The 20,178-nt window shown below is 38.5% G+C and overlaps 1 protein-coding gene across 3 annotated transcripts in view; it reads right to left on the bottom strand.

Annotated features, from left to right (window-relative positions):
* Window positions 1–11,947, bottom strand: part of EGF (epidermal growth factor) — a 100,361-nt gene extending 88,414 nt beyond the window's left edge. For all 3 annotated transcript variants that reach the window (XM_011945761.1, XM_011945762.1, XM_011945763.1), the window contains exon 1: window positions 11,376–11,947. In XM_011945761.1, the coding sequence (XP_011801151.1) occupies window positions 11,376–11,502 (127 nt within the window). In that variant the 5' untranslated portion in view covers window positions 11,503–11,947. The remainder of the gene's footprint in view (window positions 1–11,375) is intronic.
* Window positions 11,948–20,178: the final 8,231 nt, after the last annotated feature.

The raw sequence follows: 20,178 nt of genomic DNA, 5'->3' as shown, positions 1-20,178 counted from the left end.
ATGCAGCCAACAAAAAGCTCATCCTAGGAATAAGAGAGGTGTCAAGGCTGCCCTTTCCTCATTATTCTCTTGGGTTTGCAATATTAGTGTTGTCTGCAATTGTTAGTTTCTTTGTAGGAAGGCATCTGAGCCACTTGTTGAATTTTGTAGGAGTTAGTTTTGATAAAACCAAATAAGAGGATCCGTAAGTCGTCAGGTAAACTGCTGACTGAGTTCTGGAGCCCCATTGCCCTGTCAGGGAACCCCGTGTATGTGGATGAGTGATGTCTCCACTGTCAGCCCAAGCACCTAGCATCCAATAAACACTTGCTGACTTGATTTGAGTTAATTCATGGATGTAATTTATATAAAAGGAAATTTCATTAATTCAATCCTACTTTCAAATTGCTTTCAACATAGAGAACTAGATATATTAAGAAAGTTTTCCTAAACCAACTTGAAACAATTAATCTTTTTTGGTAGAAAGAACTAATAAAATCATTACATCGATGGACTTTCAACAATTAATCTTGGGAGGTGTCATGTGCATTGTATATCTGGCAGAATAAGAGTCTAGGGTCCTGAGCTATATTCTCATAGGACCTGAGAAGCTACTTCATCTGTCTGGATCTCAGCCTCTCATCCATAATAGGAAGAAGTTGGGCTAAATGATCTTGAAGGTTCATTGTAATTTGACATTTATCAATTTAATTCACATTCTGTATGCACTATAGAATTCAATAACTTTCTTGTTTGTGGCACTTTGGCAAGGAGGCTTAAACTTGTGGTAAATTCCTACATAAATATTATTCATCTTAACCTCTACTTTCTATAAATTGTTTCCTTCTCTGTTTCTTGTAACTTCAAATATGAAATCAATAATGTATCATAGGCCAGGCATGGTGGCTCACACCTATAATCCCAGCACTTTGGGAGGCCAAAGTGGGTGAATCTCGGGCCCAGGAGTTCAAGACCAGCCTCGGCAACATGACGAAATCCTGTCTCTACTAAAAATACAGAAATTAGTTAGGTGTGCCGGTGTGCACCTGTAGTTCCAACTACTCAGGAAGTTTACCACCTGAGCTCAGGAAGTCAAGGCTGCAGTGTGCCTTGATTGTGCCATTGCCCTCCAGCCTGGGTGACAAGAGTGAGACTCTGTCTCAAAAAAGTAATAATAATAATTTTAAAATGTGTCATCATGAGTCCTACTAAATGTAGTAAAACAATAACTTAAAACGAATAACTTCCCCCTAAGTGATACTAAACACTCAATATTCTGCAGGAATTCTAAAAATTAATCTACTGATTAAATCTATAAAAATTTTATTGGAGGTATAAAATTTGGTGTAAGTCTCATTTATACTGAACACAATTATCTTCTCTCTTTTTAAATCAGCTTTAAATTTAGTTTCTCAAATTGCAAGGATAAACACATAAGTATTTGCCTATAGATACTACATCCTGAGTGTTCTAGACAAACATAAAAATGAGGTAAAATTAAGAAGTGTTGGCATATTGATATTTCCTGAGTCCAATTTCATTGTTCTCATTAATCCTATCCTGGTCATTAAGTTCTGGGCCCTACCTATATACATATATACCTATAGGTACAGCTATATAAATACAGAAAAACATTTTATATACTTTTCTTGAAGACATATGTAACAAATAGCAAGATTAACTATCTAAAAAATAATTAGTGGGGAATTTGTGTCATATGTTAGGATAATAAAAAGGATAATTTTTTAAAAATCACAAAGAACCTGCTGGTTAAGATGGTTTTTAGGACTTAGCTCATCCCAGGAAACCAACTTTAGACTTCTCTAAGCATTGTTGAAAATTTGAAGAAGCAGGTATTAGAAAAATTATAGAAGGCAAAGATGTTTCTAATATGTCTCATTTATGGTTTTTGGTAGAGAGTAATAGCCAATATTTGCTGATAACTCACTATGTGTCAGCTAAGATTCTAAGCACTTTACATGAATTAATCCATTTAGTACTCATAGCAATCTAAGAGGTAGGTATTAACAGCTTTTATCAGCTCCAGAATTAGACCCTATCAATTTCAAAAGCTGAGGCCTAACATGATATGCCAGACATAGGGCATTGACCAAAGATGAGAGAATTTCTTCATGTAAAGTATGGCAACAAGCAAATGTAACACTAGAACCATCTGCCCAAAACTGCTCCATTTTTGCCTGTGTGACAAGATTAACCCACTGTATAAAGAACCAACCAGAATTTACTCTGCTTAAAATGTATCCTTTGTTTCAAAAGGGCACTGCATCTCTTGGAAGTAATAAACCTGGTAACTTCATATGTGTCAACATAACTCAGGTTAAAGAGGATGTCATGCACTATGCACTTCTATTAGCTCCTGTCTCAGAAGACAACATGTCAGTATTGAAAGACAGTCACTTATCCTCTTGTAGGTGTCCATGATTAGATGCTTTTTAATGGATTGAAATCCTAGATGAACATTTTTCTTTAAATACCTCAGTTTTTCCCATTTACATGAAATCTTTGCCACGATTCATTAGAATAACCAGGAGAGATAAAAGTTCCAGTAGGTTTTTCAAATTTGTCTTCCAAAAAATAATAAGCCTTTTGATCCACTTAAAGCATTGAACATTCTATACAATGTTGCTTGAATCTAAAAGATATAGTGGGTAATTAACATGAATGACAATAACCTTTGCAATTTCCCTGCACACCAAGGAGAGGTTAATTTCCTGTGTGTTGAAAATCTTACAGCAAACAGAATAATTATGCGCTTCAGAGGAAGGGAGAAAAACACCAGACGACCCTTGGTAGCTTCAATCCTTTGGCATGTTTTTAAACCTCGTAAGGGAAGTACTGGGCTGGTAGTGCAGAGGATTGGTGTCAACCAGCATGTATTATGACAAAAAATGTTGAGTTTGACTAATCTGCCTTTGACCTGTTTATACAAGAATGGTGTATATGAAAAAGAAAGATCCTTTTTCAAGCTTTTAAAATTTTAACCAAAAAAGTGTTGGAATGAATAAAATAAAACACTATTTCTCAACTGATACACAATGTGCTGAAGAACAAGGCAGCTGCCATGATGCTGTTGTGACTATCTGTATCCTAGCAACCACCTACCCACAGAAAGAACAACTTCATGGATGTAATTCCCTTACTACACACAAAGCTGGTCCATAGAACCCTGGAAAGCTAATCTGAATGGAGGAAGGAGGCAGTGCTTTTCTCCAAAAGGACTCTTACATCACTGGGAAGAAGCTTTGCAAATAAATCAGTGCCTACCATGAATCACTGTCACAGCAGTTGGCTGGCTCTCAAATACCTTCACACACACACACAAATTCCAATGTACTGAATGTCCTGGGAAATACTTGGGAAACCCAGACACTGAGAGGCATTAGTATTTTTGGCCAACTTGGGAGAATCAGAAAATCAAGTCAGAATGAAAAAAAAAAAAAACGGATGTTCACACCAATTCAGATTCCAGACTTAGCAAGGAGGTCAACAGGTGATGAGAGGAGAAGTTTCTACCTTGTATTTGGCTAAAAAAACTGAAGTTTCTATACACTTGCTAATTCCCAGAATTGAGAAGAAAGCTCTGGAAGATACTGTTAAGAAATAGAACATCTCCTAAAGAAACACATATTGACAAGCATTATTCCACAATTGCCTTTGGAAGTTATTAACTTGGGCCATATAAAACAAAAGAGTAAAGCATTTTCAGAGATAGTAAGATCTTCCAAGAAGTGTAAAGAGCCCTTCTGTTCAGTGTAATTTTTTCTTCTTCTACACCTGGCAATAATAGTATTCATCCTTCCAGACCTGACTCTCAGTCATCTTGTCTTGAGCCCCAGCAAACAGGACAGCTGGAAAGGGCCTGGGATGGCCTTGTGCACAGCCACCTCAGTGGTAATAAAGAATCTCTACAAAGTGAATCTATGTTCTTAGTTCACCTAATATCTAGGCAATACTTCCTTCATGGTGAAAAATATTAGCATTCTGGAGGAAAGTACTGGCTTATAGGCAAGAAGTAAATAGACAGTGGGGACAATTACATTCCAATGGTCTCCTGACCATTGATCTCTGTTGTTGCTGTTGTTGTTTCTGGTTCTTTCTTAAAGTTAATTCTAATTCTAACATGAGAACCAATAACACAACAAGACTAACATTTTGTTTACTAGCTCTAGGATGGCCCAAATTTGGAGTAATAATTAAACTAAGCACTAAACTCTTCCTGGAATTTAAAATTTCTTGAAAAAGATTTAGGAATCCTTTAAAAGAACACGATTTCTTTCTTTAAAACTGACCTAGACCTGTCTGAGAGATTCCAGGGCCTGCCTCTCTCATCCTCATCCCATCAAGTACTCTCCTCTGTTCTCCTCAACCTCTGGCCACAACAATCAGAGAAAGTGATTTCTTTCTTAAAAACTGACCATTTTGAAAACACTCTCCAATGCAGTCATTTCCAGCTATTGAGGATAGTTATTGAGTCTTTAATTGTTTTGTTCACAATAAGTTAATAAGTGTATAAAAACTACTTCTGTACAATAATTGCTAAAATAGCTTAGATCAAGCAACTTACATTGGAAAGTTGCTAGGTTCTCCTAGTTTCCTCTATTGTAATCAAAGTGAGGAAAAGTTTAAGGACCTCAAACAGATTTTAGAAGACTTATTTTCCAGGTAAGAAATCTTTGTTGCCTTTCATCTGAGGTTCAATGTTTGACTTTTTAACTCTGTATGGATTAAAAAACAACTTCTAAATTGATCTATATGAATTTGTTAAATGAAACCTACACGTCAATGGTAGAAATAAAAGACATGCTACTGATTCACAAGCCAAACTATTTGATGCTCCCAATAGCAGACCACTGACTGACTAGGGAATATTCTGAGCATACTTCTCTATTCACAGATATGTATACTTTACACTTGGCCTGACCAGTCAATAACTACTAAATAAGGACACATTTCTTTTGTATAGTCAATTTTTTTGGACCATGCCACCACAGCAAATTGCTGGAAATTAGCCTCCTTTAAAATCCTCCCACCCTAGACCTTTCTGAGAGATTCTGGGGCCTGCCTCTCTTATCCTCACCCCATCGAGAGCTCTCCTCTGATCTCCTTGATCTCTGGCCACACCAATGTGAGGCCACAGCGCTCCTGGAAGTAGGTCTCCCCACGTGTCACTCATGTACCATTTCACCTGAGCACAAGTGAGATCAATCTCTAACTTTTAACAAAGTCCTCTTTAAGGATTGTGGATAATGGAGGAGGACAACCTATAGTATAACTCACAATCGCTGGCCATGACCAGACTTGTTAAAGTCTCTTTTCAAGTCAGTGCCCTGCCTTACTTACGACTTGTGTCCACCAAGCCAAAGTAAGGGCGCTCCCCAGACCCGAAGTGCTGTAGTCCCTTCCCAGGCTCAGAATACAGGACACAGAGAGATACAGACAGAAGGAGACACGAAAGAGAGAGAGAGAGAGGCAGAGAGAGAGAGAGAGAGAGAGAGAGTGAAGCATGCATTCCTAATACCTGGGACTGCCTACGAGAACTTTCACTTCTGTCTCAAAATTAACATTTCCCATTGTAGAAGGAAAAGGAAAATGATTACTTTGAAACCAGGAGCCAGAAATTCTCAAATGAGTACACAACTGTTTTTGTTTAGCAAAACACATCGGTGCACTATGTAATAGTTTTTTAAAGTTATTTTCTTTTAAAAAGGCAGGTCTAGGATATGATCAGAAAAGCAAATTTGGAGGAAGAAGAAATCTAAACTGTTCTGCAGAAGGATGTGGATGGTCTGAAGTAGATTAGGGAAGCCCAGGAAATGGGCCAAGGGGCAGGTCGGTATCACTGAGGGAGAAAGAGGATTTGGCTCATGTGGTAGAAGACTAAGGCCCAGGAAAAAGAGATGCCTGGCAAGTCCCTTCCACAGACGACATTGTGTCACTTTTAGGAACAGGAATGAAAAATGTTTTGCTTTGTTGTTGGAAGTGCTGGGATGTAAGCAGCCCCCGCCCCTGCCCCTGCCCCAACCCCTGCAACAGCAAACCTTCAGGTAAAGTCTGTCCCCTCACAGCTCATAACAATTTTGTTTCCTCATTCTTTCAAGAGGTAAGTGAGACAGGGTGGTGGCTGGTGGGAGGTGGTGAAGGATGGGAAAGGGACAGTACATGAGGGCAGCGAGACACACAGTAGATGAATCATTCAGTAGGAGGCCCAGAAAGGACACATAGCCTTGCCTTCCTCATCACAGTCCCCACCTCCAGCATCTTCCAAGACAGAAGAGAGAGACACTAGGTTTCCCGGAACATATGATGGAGGTGCAGGCCACTTTAATTTAAATAGATGCTGAGCCCAGCAAGCCATAGGACTTGGCATTTCTCAGACTCCAGGCCCCGCTCAGGAACATCATCTAGCCTTCTGCTCCTTCTGGAAGAATCTCAGCACAACCACATGTATTTCTGCTTCTACCATTACACACTCTGAGAAAAGTGATTTGCTATGAATAACCCACCTTTACTTGAAATTTAAAAAAAAAAAAAAAAAAACCACCTAGCAATCAAGAGAAAGGAACAGAGTTTATAGTGAAGAAAAGGTAAATGTTTATTCTACCATTTCACTTCTTTTCTAAAACTGTCTTCCAAGGAGGGTGTATATCACATAGAAGCTACGTAAGATGGTTTGCTATTGTGTGGAAAGAAAATATTAGATACATTATTTGTTGTGTAATGTTCATTATATACACATGTTCATGTGTACAGTGTACATATTACATGTACTTAATTGATAAATAAATGTGTTTATTAGAAGCATATGCTTTCATTTTAATTATTTTACTGATGGAACAGAGTGTGGAGACTACTGATTTAATAAACCAACTGAGGCCAGGCTTGGTGGCTCATGCCTGCAATCCCAGCACTTTGGGAGGCCCAGGCGGGTGGATCACTTGAGGTCAGGAGTTCGAGACCAGCCTGGCTAACATGATGAAACCCGTCTCTACTAAAATTATAAAAGTTAGCGGGTGTGGTGGCACATGCCTGTAATCCCAACTACTCAGGAGGCTGAGGCAGAAGAATTGCTTGAACCTGGGAGGCAGAGGTTGCAGTGAGCCAAGATCATGCTGCTGTACTCCAGCCTGGGCGACAGAGCAAAACCCATCTCAAAAAATAAAAATAAAAATAAAAAAGCAACTGATCACGTGGGATCAATAGAAGCCCAAACCTCATCATCACACAATATTCCCTTGTAACAAACCTCCACGTGTACCCCCGAATCTAAAGTAAAAATTGAAATAAAAAAAGACAAAAAACTAAAAGCTAAAAAACCTCCAACCAATCATACTACAGACAACTAATCCATTGAAATAGATTTTCATAAAGGCAGATTTGTAAGTTATAAAGTAAAGTTTTTAATTTACTTGAGCCAAATTATTAGTCTGTTTACTTTTGATGGAAATAATCAATTACTTGCTCTACCCTGAACACAAGCAACTTCTAAATTGAATGTCAAATATTTGGACAAGCTCAAGTTAGCCCCAAAATGTAAATTCACTGAGAAAACTAATTTACCATTTTTATATGCTTTTAATAACTTTAAAAATTTTCGAGAGAAGGGTTCCACACATGGGCAAAAATGTGCAAAAAATTGAAATAATCACTGTCACTTTCGAGTGGCTTGTTTTTGCTGCTGTTAAAATAAGATTATTGCCAGTAAGAAACCTAACAAACAGACTTAATTTGCAATGAAATTTTTTATCAGTTGGTATAAGAAAAAGACAAACACCAGAGCCACAGTTCCACAAAGTTACTTGCTCAAATCAAGTTGATACGTTTTTGTATTTTGAATAAACATTTCTTCTGATTACAAAAATATGAGTTACGTATTTTGAAATTATTTTGACTATAATTTTTAATGTTGTAGAACTATTATTGGGTTTTTTAATATGGCATTTTGTCACGTATAAAAAATGTTCAGTGATTATAGATGAAACCAAGCCACATTTAGAAAATACTATTACATTCATAAAAATAATTTTTAAAACAACAAAAACATTAATAGAATCTCGGGCTTATCGAGTGCTTATTATATGCCAAGATCTGTTTTGTGCACTTTACACATATTAACTCAGTGGTTCTAACCCAGGTTGTTGGTTAGAATCACCAAGAGAACATTTAAAAAAAAAAAATTGAGGCCTAGATTCCACTCCCAGAAGAGACTCTGATCCAGACTGCCTGGGGTGGCCGCCCAGACATTCGTGATTCTAATGTGCAGCCAGCATTGAAAATGAATACATTATCGCAATAGTGACAAGAGTCCTCGGAAGAGGGTACAATTATCTTCATTTTAAGGTAAGGAAAATGAGACACAGTTCACAAGCAGCAGAAATGGGATTTGAACCCAGGCAAGCAATCTGTCTCCAAAATTTATGCTCTTTACCGCTAAGCTCTACTACCTCTCCATGACCAAACACCACTGAATATTTGGAGGATAGTTTCACTGCCGTTAGAAAACAAAAAACAAACAAAAAAAACATTCGCATAACCCTGGCTGAAAAAACAAACAAGCTCCTGGTCTCAGAATTACTCTGGTTTGCACATGACTGGGACACTGACCAAGCCTTAGCCGGTACTGAAATCAGTAATTTCACTGTTTACTACTAAAAGTGATCTACCCAGTTGGCTAACTTAGTGCCACCCCAGGATCCCTCCTGCAGCTGGGAGGCTGTACTTCTTCCTTACCCTTTATTTACCAAAAAAGTTCATATAAGTAATGCAGGTACGGATGCCAAACAGGAACAGTTTCTTTTTCAACTGTTATTTGTCCTCCAGGGTAAATGGCCTTGAAAGTTCAGAAGCCACTTGCCAGCAGTTTTCTTTCCTGCTCTCCTCACCTGCTGCAGTTCAAGTAGAAGCTAACAGAAGACTCAGTTAATTTGTTAAAAAGGAGGGAGAGGGAGGGGAATAGAAAGAAACCTAACTGTGTTGCTGTCACTTGCTTTATCTGGCTAGCAGTCACATGAGTAACAATCTTACCTGAGTTTACCTGAATACTGTTAGACCATAAAGCATTCTTCCTGCTGGGTCAGGTGGCTGCAGAGGTGATCTATCTCCATGCCAAGGGAAAGAAATAAGGCAAGTAGAATTTAAATGAGGGAAAAATAGATGATGGCACCGTATCTATTTAGAGAGGCGAAAGAAATACTATCCTATGAAATGCACAAAGTGACAGAGGGTGACCCAGGCAGTTATCAGCTAACATGAGACCAGGAGCGTAAAGTACAGGATTTAAACCAGTGACTTGCAAGAAATGGGGAAGCAGAGAGTCAGGGAGTCCCAAAGTGCTATCCACACATTCCACACTCCATGGATCTGTGCCACATCACTGCACTATTCAAACATGGCACCTCATCGTATGACTTGATCAAAGAGATCTAGCCAAGACGTGGAGCCCAAGAGGACATTTATTGAGCACACTTGGCTAAGCACCTTGCTTTGGTACATGCTTGGTTATCTCATGTGATTCCCCACAGAAACTCCTAAAAGCAGTGGGCGAGGGTATTATTTCTCAGAGACATTCTAAGGTAACTCAGTTATTAAGTTAGTGGCATGGATATGAAATGAGGCTTGTTTGTTTCTAAAATCTGTGGTTCCTTCCACTCTGTGACACAGTCTCCCCAACTCATTGTTTCTATCCTGGGTTTCATGTTTATTGGGTACAACCCACCTCAATGACAGCACTTCTGAGCCACCAGAGGTGGCAAGGAAAACAAGGCATAGACTTGCTCGCCAGCAGAAATCAGACTATTCTGAGATCCTAGAGCCATTCATAAAAGCTGATTTTTGTAATTTCTTGGGTTCTGCTTCAGCAACCTGGGTTCTTTCCTAGCTTCTGGCTGCCTGAGAGATTGGCCCAACCATCACCCCTCACATCCCGTGCAAATAACAGTGCCCAACTCTAGATATTTGCCAGCTACTCCACAGAAAATTCTCCCACCCCAAAGAGAGTCCAATCCATTTGACATAACTGTATACAAAAGTTTTACTTCTGCCTCCAACAGCTGAGTCTAAGGTTCATGGGGACATTTTGTCATGTGTCACCCCCTTTTTGTTGCTGTTCTCTAAGACTATGTCATTAACAGATCAGAGAAAGATCCTCATTCATACACGAGAATTTGCTGAGTACACACTATGGAAGCAGAAATGTCCTAGGTGCTGGGAACACAGAGATCACTAGGATTAAGTATTTCTTTCAAATACCTTAGAGTTCTGCTCATCTGTTACAAGGAGTGCTGCCTGAGTACAGAGTCCAGAGATTCTAAGCAAAAGCACCTGATTTCCTCACTGGGAACTTCCTTAATGGGAGAGCCAGGACAGCAGCCTAGCTTTGGCAGTTTGGCTCTGTTTTGCTCTCTTTATTCAAACTATTGCCTATTGCATACTGTCTTCCAGAGGCGTCTCTTCTAGAAACTGTACTGTGTTTTCCCCATCGATCTACCTCTTTTTAAAAGCCAGACCCAATCTCAAAAGGGCAAGCTGATAAAAATGGAATGTCGGGGCAGCTCATACCCTCTCGTCGATGGAGGCAGCTGCCTTGTCTGAGCAGCAGGTTGGAGACCCATCCAAGGATTAAATAAATGAATTAACAGTTAGAGGGAGAATTTTTTCAGGCAATATCCTTTGGCAGGATTGTAATTCACATTCAGTCAAGCTCCCATTTCCCCTTGGTGAAAAATCCATTTAATATGAGAGGACAGCGTGGCTTATTTACCCATTGTCATATTTGGCAGTTCTCAAAGTTGCACTGCACCTGTTACGAAAACTCCGGAGTCGTGTCAGAGCTTCAGAAACAGTGAGAGTGGGGAGAAAGTGAAGGAGGTTGAAATTGAAACGTAGGTTAATTTTCACAATTACCTTTGTTCACAGTTCCCTTCCCATTTTTCACTAATTTTTAGCAACTTCTGAATTCTTACACTGTTATCAGAAGGAAGAATTTTTTTTCTTTGTGGCTTAAGAGTTCCAAACAGACAAACAGAAAATCAACCATCTGTTTCCCTAATTTCCAACATAAAGCCAATCAGCTAGGTGTTAATGACTCCTCTTGTCAGAATAAAAGCTGAAGCTTCCATGAAATGTTCTGCTAGTTTAAAATGAGGCATATTCACTTACACATAGAAGTACAGTTTGAGAGTTATGAATTTTGATATTTGGTAGCAGAGTAGCTCTAATGGCCAGTAAGAAAATAAACATGCATCAGAAAACAAAAATGAAGCAACTATACACACCCAAAGACAAACTTTTTAAAATGCTCAAGTATACCAGATTGAACCAACAGGGATGTAGGGGCAGTTTCCCAGAGACCTGGAGCTCCTTTTCATTTCAGTACTTACCCACACGAGTAGAATTCCCATGTCCTGCGGGAGTACCTTCAGGACAGCTCCAGTGCTGCGGTGCTGAGAGAGTAACAAAACTAAATTTTAAAACTACTGGCAACAGAATGATAAGAGTGAGCAGCATAATCCTGATGGGTTTGAACTTTCAAAAGAAAACAGCTTGCCCGAGCATGGCCCGGGCAAGGTGAGTATGTCTGACTCCAGATGCAGCTGCCTAAGTGGGGCCTCAGCCCTGAGGCATCTTTTACTTTCCCGTTGTGCTGTTGCCCTCCAAGTTCTTTCTTCAACTGAGAGACCTTCCAAATGCAGCCTGCCACGGGAAGCCACAGGAAAGATTTCTTTATCTATGTTTCTTTGGAAGCCAGTAAGAAATACCTGACACCCTTATGACAAATTTCACAGAGTTTAACAGCCCTGCTCTGGCTGACTTCACTGTGACAGACAGAGCAAGGCAAAGGCTTAGAGAGGAAAAAGAAAGAAAGAACTGATGGAAAGTTCCAGCCACAACCCTTGGATGGGGCTGAAAGAAGAAATATGGAGATACGATTCCTCTCCCAACACGGTTTCTCTTTTTGAAAAGTGGGATGACTCAGCTTTGCTTTTTAAAGCTCTTCAGGCTCCACCTCCTTTCCTTTAGTGACACTTGAGTGAGCCTCTGTTTGCAAATGAGAATGTGGGCAATTCCTCCACACAGGAAAGCAGGGATGGCTGCCAAAGAGGAGATAACTTGCTACTCACCATAAATATCCTGGGCAGAACTGGGAGAGAGGAGTTAGGGGACTGTTGAGGCACTCATGGTGAATGGCGGGAACTGCTAAATATTGGTTATGTTCTAATGTCTTGAAAGATGGAGACAAAATTAAACCATGCAGTATAAATCAATGATGAGCAGCACTGCTGATAGTTTGGACTGATAATAATTGATCCTTCACCTGAGCAATAGTAAAGATAGTTCACTTTTGGCCCACTATTTGAACGAAATGTCAATAGTAGTGCACATTCCAGGAGCTTAATCTTTTTTTTCTCTTTCTCCTGTATACTTTATAGCGGAATTTGAAAGATTATTCTTTCCAAATCAAAGGGAAATCCCTGAAGCCAAATGAAGAGATACAGTATGCACAGACACCTTTTCTTTCAGCATGAGCATGATAAAACATCACGAGAGGCCAAGAGTGCAGGGAAAGGAGTGGATTGTTATTACAGGACCGTTGGAAAAAAATAAGCTAACAGTGCAAAAGCTGGGAAGCACTGGATATCCAGCACAGAGGAATGCTCTTCCTTCTCAGATAATTTAGGATTTTTTTTCACATCTCCGTGATAGAAAATAAGAACTGGATGTATCTGTTAGCCGTCTCCTCAACCACTTTCTACTTGGAGCAACAGAGGTTATTTCTTCAGGAGTACAACTAGGGCCCAAAAATACCCAGAAGGCAAACAATTTATAGCAGATTTGATGCACAATGGAAATTTCTGCCAGTTTACTCCATCCTGGAAAATGGACTTTCATTTAAGTTATGCTGAGGTAGTGTTCCAAGTGCTAGTCAAAATGTACGTAAATCAATAGTCGCATAAACAACCGTCACACTAGTGAACACCCCATTACAGAGGAGAACAGAATAACTCTAAGCCTTTTACTCATACTTAACTATGTCCTGATTATTCTCCAAAGACTGGGTCACTTTTCTGAAAGTCAAGATTTCTCCTATTTCAGCCAGCCTCTGCCAGGCAGCTCTGAACCCTTACAGGAGAAATAGACCCTGGGGAGCCGGGAAAGAGAAGTCCTTTGGGTAAATGTGTGGAATATTCCATTGCTTTCTGGACTCAGTCAGACTCAAGACTCATAATGAGCATGCTACAAATAACCTGCACTGACTCTTCAAGTTACTAATTTTATTAATAAGCTTCCCTTTCAGCACAATACCTTACTGGATCCCAGCTGACAGCAATGGAAGGGGCTTAGAGGACAGTCAAGCATCAAGCTGTGTCAGTGGAGAGGATTGGAGAGAATATGAAGACTAACATGAAATGATCCACAACTCTGTTCTGTTTGGATTTGGAATGTCTCATATTATTTTTGGTTGGAAAAAGGTTTGCTTTCTTAATTACATGTCACCTGGGCTGATGTTGTCATTAATGTTGAGTACAAGCCCCCTAGGAGATGACAGAGTCAACAGAGGTATAGCAGATGCTATGGCTGATGACTGATGATGAAAATCAACCCCAGCTAATTCATCATCTACAGTTGCCCGGAAAGCAAAATCATAGGACAGAGCTACCCAACTAGGAAGGATTTCCGGAGATATTTAATAGGTTTATATTCTGGTGGGACGCGGTGGCTCACGCCTGTAATCCCAGCACATTGGGAGGCCAAGGCAGGCGGATCACAATGTCAGGAGATTGAGACCAATCTGGCTAACACGGTGAAACCCTGTCTCTACTAAAAATACAAAAACTTAGCCGGGCATGGTGGCACACACCTGTAGTCCCAGCTACTCGTGAGGCTGACACAGGAGAATCGTTTGAACCTGGGAGGCGGCGGTTGCAGTGAGCCGATATTGCACGACTGCACTCCAGCCTGGGTGACACGGCGAGACTCTATCTCAAATAAATAAATATATAATAAGTTTATATTCCTACTTCTAGATAAAACTGAACCTTTCTTGCACTCTAGAAAGGTTGAAATAAACTATTTTAAAGTTGACACGAAATGCATTATAACTTATGGGTTTGAGCTGCCAAATATGTTTTAATTTCTGGAACTGAGTTAACTAATTCATTCACTAATTAGAGAGCTGTATGTGATAGGGTACTGTCTGGAGTACAAAAAACAGAAGCCATGGTCCTCAACATCAAGAGCTTGCTGAGGTTGATTAACAGCAACAACAGAGAGTATATGAGTATGAGCTAATGAATGACCAGTCGCCAAATATGTGACTGGTCACATACTAGATGTCAGGAAAGAAGGAGGGGAGCTGCAATGTACTTTGGACTACAGCATGCAGTGTGAAGCTCTGTGGAGTAATTAGGATGCCTCAGAAGGACGTGAAGAGGGAGAAGGGTCGTGCTGACAGGATGTGGAACAGGAATGGACAAAAGTTTTTTTCTTATTTAATAGTTCCTTAGATCCTGAAGGGACACAGCTGAGTGGGGGAAACCCTGCTGGCAGGTCAGTAAGAAAGTTAGACATTAATAGCAAGGAGATAGCTCTGAATGGTTATAAGTGTGAGTGGACAGCAATAGCTGGAAGGGACTGTTGGGACACGTATTTGTGTGTGCTAGTCATAAAATTCTAACTTTTCAGACGAAATTTCCTCATTGAAGCACAGGGCACCTAATTTTCTCGGTTATGTATTTACTGTGCTCAGCACCTCTTACTAATCATTGCCACCACCACACCGTCAACAAATTGCTTCCTTAATTACAGCATGACGCGTCATCATTCTCCCAGGTGTTTTAGTTTCTAAAAATTTAAAGGTTTAGGGAAAGAAATCTGGATTTTCTATCATTCCCAAAACAATCTTTCCCCAGCCTTCAATTCTGCTCAACCTATAAGAAGTACAGTACCATTAAATGAAGAGCAGTTCAAGTGGTCTACAAGGCTTGACAAGAGAACTAGAGATACTGTAAACTGCATATAATGAAACACTACTTGCTGGAAGTAAAAAAAATGCAAACCACTGGTTGCAGCTCTTATTATATGTATAAAACTGTGAATCAGGCTGGGCATGGTGGCTAATACCTGTAATCCCAGTACTTTGGAAGGCCAAAGTGGGTGGATCACCTGAGGCCAGGGATTCGAGACCAGCCTGACTAATATGGTAAAACCTCATCTTTACTAAAAATACAAAAATTAGTTGGGTGTGGTGGCAGGTGCCTGTAATTCCAGCTACTTGGAAGGCTGAGGCAGGAGAATTACTTGAATCTGGGAGAAACTAAATGTAGAAATAACAGAAATGAAATCTGCGGTAGGAAAAGACTAAGAACTGGAATAAGTATTGAATGTAAAAAATAAACAAAATCGGCTGGACACAGTGGCTCACAACTGTAATCCCAGCATTTTGGGAGGCCGAGATGGGAGGATCACAAGGTCAGAAGTTCGAGACCACTCTGGCCAATACGGTGAAACTCTGTCTCTACTAAAAAAAAATAAACAAACAAAACAAAACATAAAAACCTGCGAATTAGTATCCTCTTTGCTTGCCACTCAAAACTAGAAAGATGTATAAAATAGATGGTGGAGAGAAAATATTTGAGTTGGTGACATATGGATTATTTCAATTTTAAATACCAGAGAAATAAAATAAATTAAGTTGCTTTCCTTTGGTTTTCCCTGCCTGACTTCTAAATAAGATGCATTCTTTTTCATTTTCACTAAAGTAAAATTTATATAAAGTGAACAGATCTTAAGTGTACAATCTGATGAGTTGTGATAAATGTATATATACACTTCATCAATGCCTCAAACTGTCTTTTTAAAAACACCATTTTTGGTAGAAATTTCCAAGCATAGAGCATTTCCTTTATCATCAAAATTTTCCATATACTCCTTCCAGTGAATCCCACTCGTAGGTAACCATTGTTCTTATTTCTCTCGTCATAGATTAGTTTTGTCTGTTCTTGAACTTTACATAAATGCAATCATACAGTACGTTCAACTTTGGATCTAGCTTCCTTTGTTTAACATAATGTTTTTGAGACTCACGGAGGTTGTGCATATTAGTACTTTATTCTTTTTTATTGTGGGGAAGTATTTTTGTATGAACATAGTACAATTTGCTTATCTGTTCTCTTGTTCATGAACCTTTGGATCGTTTCCAGGTTTGGCTCAGTGAATGTTTTCATTTCTCAACAGTTAATACCTAATTACTAGTTCATAGGGTAGATATATGTTTAACTTCATAAGAAACTGCCAAATATTTTTCCAAAGGGATTGTTCAATTTTATACTCTCCCCAGCAATGTATGTGAGATCCATTGTTCCATGTCCTCACCCACATTTGGTATTGTTAGTCTTTTAAATTTTAACCATTTTTGTACATGTGACATAACACATTGCAATTTTAATTTGCCTTTTCCTAATGACTAATGGTGTTGACCATCTTTTTTGTGTGTTAATTGATCATTCATATATCCTCTTTTGTGAGACATCCGTTCAAACCTTTTGCCTGTGTTTATTGTATTGTTTGAAGTTTCATTATTGATTTGTAGAAGTTCTTTATATATAATCTATATTCAAAGTCTTTGTCAAATCTTTGTGTTACAAATATTTTTTCTAGTTTGGGGCTTATGTATTCCTTTCTTTTTCTTTTTTTCAGAAAAGGTCTCACTCTATTGCCTAGGCTAGAGTATAGTGGCACAATCATAGCTCATTGTAACATCAAATTTCTGGGCTCAAGCAATCCTCTTGCCTCAGTTCCTCAAGTAGCTAGGATTATAGGTGCACACCAGCATATCTGCCTAGTATTTTTATTTTTTGTAGCGATGGGTGTCTCACTATGTTGTCCAGGCTGGTCTCAAATGCCTGGCTTCAAGCAATCTTCCCACCTTGGCCTCCCAAACTGTTGTTATTACACGCATAAGCCGCCACACCTGCCCTCTATTTATTTTCTTCATAGTGTCTTTTTTTTTCCCAATAGGTTTTTGGGGAACAGATGGTGTTTAGTTACATGAATAAGTTCTTTAGTGGTGATTTCTGAGATTCTGGTGCACCTGAGCAGTGTACACTGTACCCAATGTGTAGTCTTTTATCCCTCACATCCTTCCCACACTTTCCCCCAAGTCCCCAAAGTCAATTGTATCGTTCTTATGCCTTTGTGTCCCTCATAGCTTAACTCCCACTTATGAGTGAGAATGTATGATGTTTGGTTTTCCATTTCTGAGTTACTCCACTTAAAATAATGGTTTTCAATTACATCCAGGTTGTTGTTGCAAATGCCATTATTTCATTCCTTTTTATGGCTGAATAGTATTCCATGGTATATATGTACTACATTTTCTTTATCCACTTGTTGATTGATGGGCACTTGGCTGGTTCCATGTTTTGCAATTGCAAATTGTGCTGCTACAAGCATGTGTGTACAAGTGTCTTTTTCGTATAATGACTTCTTTTCCTCTGGGTAGATATCCAGGAGTGGAATTGCTACATGAAATGGTAGACTTACTTTTAGTTCTTTAAAGAATCTCCACACTGTTTTCCATGGTTTACATTCTCACCAACGGTTTACATTCTCACCAATTGTAAAAATGTTTTCTTTTCACAATATCCGCTCCAATATCTAGTATTTTTTTATTATGGCCATTCTTATAGGAGTAAGGTGGTATCTCATTGTGGTTTTGATTTGTATTTCCCTGACAATTAGAGATGCTGAGCATTTTTTCATATGTTTGTTGGCCATTTATATATTATCTTTTTAGAATTGTCTATTCATGTCCTTAGCTCACTTTCTGATGGAATTGTTTGTTTGTTTGTTTGTTTGTTTTCTTCTTGCTGATTTGCTTGAGTTCCTTGCAGATTCTGGATATTAGTCCCTGTTGGATGTATAGATTGTGAAGATTTTCTCCCACTCTGTGGGTTGCCTATTTACTCTGCCAATTATTTCTTTTGCTGTGCAGAAGATTTTTAGTTTAGTTAAGTCCCATTTATTTACCTTTGTTTTTGTTCCATTTGCTTTTGCATTCTTGGTCATGAAGTCTTTGCCTAAACCAATGGATAAAGAAAAACCAAGGCCAAGAGTTTTTCCAATGTTATCTTCTAGAATTCTTATGGTTTCAGATCTTAGATTTAAGTCTTTGATCATCTTGACTTGATTTTTGTATAAGATGAGAAATGAGGATCCAGTTTCATTCTTTTGCATATTTGTTGAATAGGATGTCCTTTCCCCGCTTTATGTTTTTGTTTGCTTTGTTGAAGATCAGTTGACTGTAAGTATTTGGGTTTATTTCTGGGCTCTCTATTCTGTTCCATTGGTCTATGTGCCTGTTTTTATACCAGTACTATGCTGTTTTGGTGACTATGGCCTTAGAGTACAGTTTCAAATCAGGTAATGTGATGCCTCCTGATTTGTTCTTTTTGCCCTGTCTTGCTTTGGCTATGTGGACTTTTTTTGGTTTCATATGAATTTCATCATTATTTTTTCTAGTTCTGTGAAAAATGACTGTTGTATTTTGATGGGAATTGCATTGAATTTGTAGATTGTTTTTGGCAATATGGTCATTTTCACAATATTGATTCTACCCCTGCATGAGCAGGAGTTTTGTTTCCATTTGCTTGTGTCATCTATGATTTCTTTCAGCAGTGTCTTGTAGTTTTCCTTGTAGAAGTCTTTGGCCTTCTCGGTTAAGTATATTCCTATGTATTGTATTTTTTCAAGCTATTGTAAAAGGGGTTGAGTTCTTGATTTGAATCTCAGCTTGGCTGCTGTTGAACAGGGTTACTGATTTGTGTATATTAATTTTGTATCCTGAAATTTTGCTGAATTCATTTACCAGTCCTAGGAGCTTTTTGGATGAGTCATTAGGGTTTTCTAGGTACAGGATCGTGTCATGAGCAAGCAGCAAGAGTTTGACTGCCTCTTTACTGATTTGGATGCCCTTTAGTTCTTTCTCTTGTCTGATTGCTCTGGCTAGGACCATAGTGTCTTTTGATAAGCAGGTGATTTTAATTTTGATAAAGTTCAATTTATCATTTTTTTCTTTTGTGGTATTTTTTGTGTTCTCTTTAGTGGTGATTTGTGAGATTTTGGTGCGCCCTTCACCTGAGCAGTGTACACTGTACCCAATGGGAATTGCATTGAATTAATAGATTTTGCAGAGATCATAATAACTCATTCTATTTTTTTCTAGGTACTTTTGAAGCTTTTGCTTTTTATGTTCGGGTTTGTGATTCATATTAATAAACGTTTGTATATTATGCAAAGTTGAAGTTGAAGGGTTTTTTCTCCATTTAGATATTCAATTGCTTCAATGTCATTTTATGAAGAGAGTTTTCTTTCCTCTTGAATTGCTTTGCACTTACTGAAAAATCATTTGACCATCTATGTGTGGGTCTATTTTCAGACTTGATTTGTCTGTCCTCATGCCAATACCACATGGTCTTTATTGCTATTGCTTTGTAGTAAGTCTTTAAAATCTGGTAGGGTACATCCTCAGACTTTGTTGTTGTTGTTTTTCAAGATTATTTTTGGCTATTGTTGGTTCTTTGCATTTCCAAATACATTTTAAAATTAGTTTGCTAACTTCTACCAAAAATTTATTTTGGAGTTTTGATTGGGATGTTAATGAATATATAGTCCAATTTGGGAAGAACAGTCTTAACAATATTGAGTCTCCCAGCCTATAAACATAGCATATTTCTCCATTTATGTAGATCTTCTTTAATTTCTCTGATTAATATTTTTGACTGTTTAGTGTAGATCTTTACACATCTTTTGTTAAATTTATTTTCTGTGTTTTTTGGATGCTTTTATAAATAGGATATTTCTATTAGGTTTATATTCCAATTTTTTTGCTGATGCTTTATAGAAATAAAATTGAGTTTTATATATGGGCCTTGCACCTTTCCACCTTGCTAAATACTTCACTATGTCAGAATTTGTTTGTTGAGTCCAAAGGCTAATATTTCTCCCACAATACCAGAGGTGAAATAAAAAATAATAGAATATAATGCATATCTGTGTTTTTCAAATATCAGCCACCTTCATTTGCCATCATTCAGGACCCACTACAAGGAAGAAGATTGAGGAAGAAAAGCATTATCTAATCTTGACGAAAGTAGGCAATAACCTCATTTATGGAAGATAAAT

Source organism: Colobus angolensis, unplaced genomic scaffold, assembly GCF_000951035.1.
Source record: "Colobus angolensis palliatus isolate OR3802 unplaced genomic scaffold, Cang.pa_1.0 Scaffold244, whole genome shotgun sequence".
NCBI classification, from domain to species: domain Eukaryota; kingdom Metazoa; phylum Chordata; class Mammalia; order Primates; family Cercopithecidae; genus Colobus; species Colobus angolensis.
This window is presented reverse-complemented; position numbering and strand designations above follow the sequence as displayed.